The 2,494-nt window shown below is 33.3% G+C and overlaps 1 protein-coding gene across 1 annotated transcript; it reads right to left on the reverse strand.

Annotated features, from left to right (window-relative positions):
• Positions 1-879: 879 nt before the first annotated feature.
• LOC138887262 (uncharacterized) lies at positions 880-1,861 on the reverse strand. The gene is made up of 3 exons (XM_070168988.1): positions 1,773-1,861; positions 1,084-1,318; positions 880-972 (listed from the first exon to the last, which is right to left on the reverse strand). The coding sequence occupies exons 1-3, from the start codon at positions 1,859-1,861 to the stop codon at positions 880-882; spliced, it is 417 nt and encodes a 138-aa protein (XP_070025089.1).
• Between the last annotated feature and the right edge of the window lie 633 nt (positions 1,862-2,494).

Raw genomic sequence — 2,494 nt, forward strand, 5'->3', positions numbered from 1 at the left:
AGAGGCTAAAAAAAAGTTAAGCAAAGAAAGCCTAAATTTTAAAAATTAATGTTGTCTGAAATTTCGCCTCGATAGACATTTGGGGCAAGTTCTAACTAAATTATATTGATTCTACCTGTTTGTGGTCATAATGCTTCTCAATTTCAACAATTTCTCATATTTGGAGATACTCATCCTTTGCCTTCATAAAAACAAAAATCACAAACTTGGAAGTTAGATGGCATAAATGAAGAAAATTATGTTCAACGGTATGTAAAATTTTATCTTAACACTTTAAAACCGTACAAGAGCAATACTTACGAATAAAGGATGATTATAAACTAAAGAAAATTAGTTATGCATACATAAATATATTAGAAAATCCTTATATATATATATATATGGAGAGAGAGAGAGAGAGAGATTAAAAATAAGAATAAATAAAAATAATAAAATCTTTTTGACTTTCAAATTTACAATCATAGGAGAAAGTTTGAAAGAAACTGTGACCATACATGTTCTATGTGTAATAGACTGAACTAATTTAACACTTTAATAGCCATAAAGTACTAGTTGTGAATATAAACCAGAAAATTTACCTGTGCCAACATTCAAATTGATTTATTAAATGGCTAACCAACTAGTTACTTAGGCATACCGATCACCATGGAGTTACTCCTATGTAGGTGATACTGTTTTTGTAGAGGCCTTCATGAGATGGTCCGGTTGTACAATAACCTGGATTTTGACCAGATTAATTGGTTAAGCATTTAATTACCCAAATTTGTATTGGAATTATGAGGCTCCATTGTTTCACCCTCAATGTCTACGGGTAAGGTATCATAGTTTTGAGTTTAATGTCGTCAGCTTGACTTATTAATTTTGAAATTCATCAGTCTATCAAATTGACCGACTGATTTGCTCAAAATGTCCTCCAAAATACATTTTTAGCATTTGTCCATTCACCTTAAACTTGTCTCCTCCATTATTTTGCTGAATTTCAATTGTACCATATGGAGTTACATCTGTAATATCGTAAGGACCTGTCCACCTGGATTTCAACTTTCCTAGGAATAGCCTGAGTCGACTATTGTAAATAAGTACCTGATCTCCCACTTGAAAACTTTTCTGTCGGATCAAATTGTCATGCCAGATTTTTGTTTTTTCTTTGAAAATTCTTCCATTTTCATAAGCTACTAATCTCAGTTCTTCCAACTCATTAATCTGAAAAAATCTATTTTTACCAGCAGAGGCTAATTCAAAGTTTAGTGCTTTTAGTGCCCAAAAAGCTTTGTGTTCTAATTCAACTGGCAAATGAAAAGCTTTCCCAAAGGCTAATCTATATGGGAATGTTCCAATTGATCTTTTAAACGTCGTTTGGTATGCTTATAATGCATCATCTAATTTTAAAGCCCAGTCTTTTCTTGAGATTCCAACTATTTTTTCGAGAATTTATTTTAACTCACGGCTGGAAACTTCAACTTCCCCTTGAGTTTGAGCATGATATGGTGTTCCTTTTTTATGAGTCACACCATATTTTGTCAGCAAAACAGAAAATTGTCTATTCATAAAATGAGTCCCTTGGTCACTAATGATGACTCATGGTGTGCCAAATCTAGTAAAAATATTTTTCTTGAGAATATTGCAGACAGTTCAAGCTCATTTTTCCTTGTGGGAATGGCTTCAACCCATCTTGACACATAATCCACGTCCACAAGGATATATTCAAAAAAATGAGAAGAAGGAAAAAGACTCATGAAATCTATTCCCCAAACATAAAATATTTCACATACCTGTATTGATTGTAATGGCATCTCATCTCTCTTAGTGATGTTACCTGTTCTCTAACACTTGTCACATTGTGTAGCATATGCTCAGGCATCTTTAAAGAGAGTCGGCCATAAAAATCCGGCTTTCAAAACTTTAAAGGTTGTTCGATTTGCCGCATAATGTCCTCCAATTGCTCCATCATGACAGTGATATAAAATTTTACTCATCTCATCTTCAGGTACACATCTTTTAATGATATTATCTGCACAATTTTTAAACAAGTAAGGTTCATTCCACAAATAATACTTTGCATCAGATATAAGCTTTTCTCTTTGCTGGTAAGAGAGATCTCGGGGTGTCCACTTTCCAACCAAGTAGTTTGCAATATTTGCAAACCAGGGTGGTTGAGTCACAATTCAGTTAACTGAAAAAATATGTTCATCAGGAAATTCTTCCTTTATCTAGCTAAACTCAAGGTGTGGGGGGGGGATTTTCCAATCTAGACAAATGGTCAGCTACTTGATTTTCTGTTCCCTTTTTGTCTTTTATCTCAAGGTCAAATTCTTGTAGAAGTAAAATCAATCTTAACAATCTAGGTCAAGCATCTTTCTTTACTAAGAGTATTTTAAAGCTGCATGGTCAGTAAAAACAATGACCTTGGTTCCTATCAAATAAGATCGAAACTTATCAAAAGCAAATACTACTGTTAGTAGCGCTTTTTTTGTTGTGGCGTAATTTAGTTGAG

This window comes from Nicotiana sylvestris, chromosome 3 (assembly GCF_000393655.2).
Source record: "Nicotiana sylvestris chromosome 3, ASM39365v2, whole genome shotgun sequence".
Lineage (NCBI taxonomy): Eukaryota > Viridiplantae > Streptophyta > Magnoliopsida > Solanales > Solanaceae > Nicotiana > Nicotiana sylvestris.

Coding starts and splice junctions, on each gene's coding strand:
- LOC138887262 (XM_070168988.1), bottom strand. CDS start 1,861: ATGCCTGAGCATATGCTACACAATGTGACAAGTGTTAGAGAACAGGTA. Junction 1,319..1,772: donor TGCCATTACAATCAATACAG/GTATGTGAAATA, acceptor ATTCCCATATAG/ATTAGCCTTTGGGAAAGCTT. Junction 973..1,083: donor GTTTTCAAGTGGGAGATCAG/GTACTTATTTAC, acceptor ATTGAAATTCAG/CAAAATAATGGAGGAGACAA.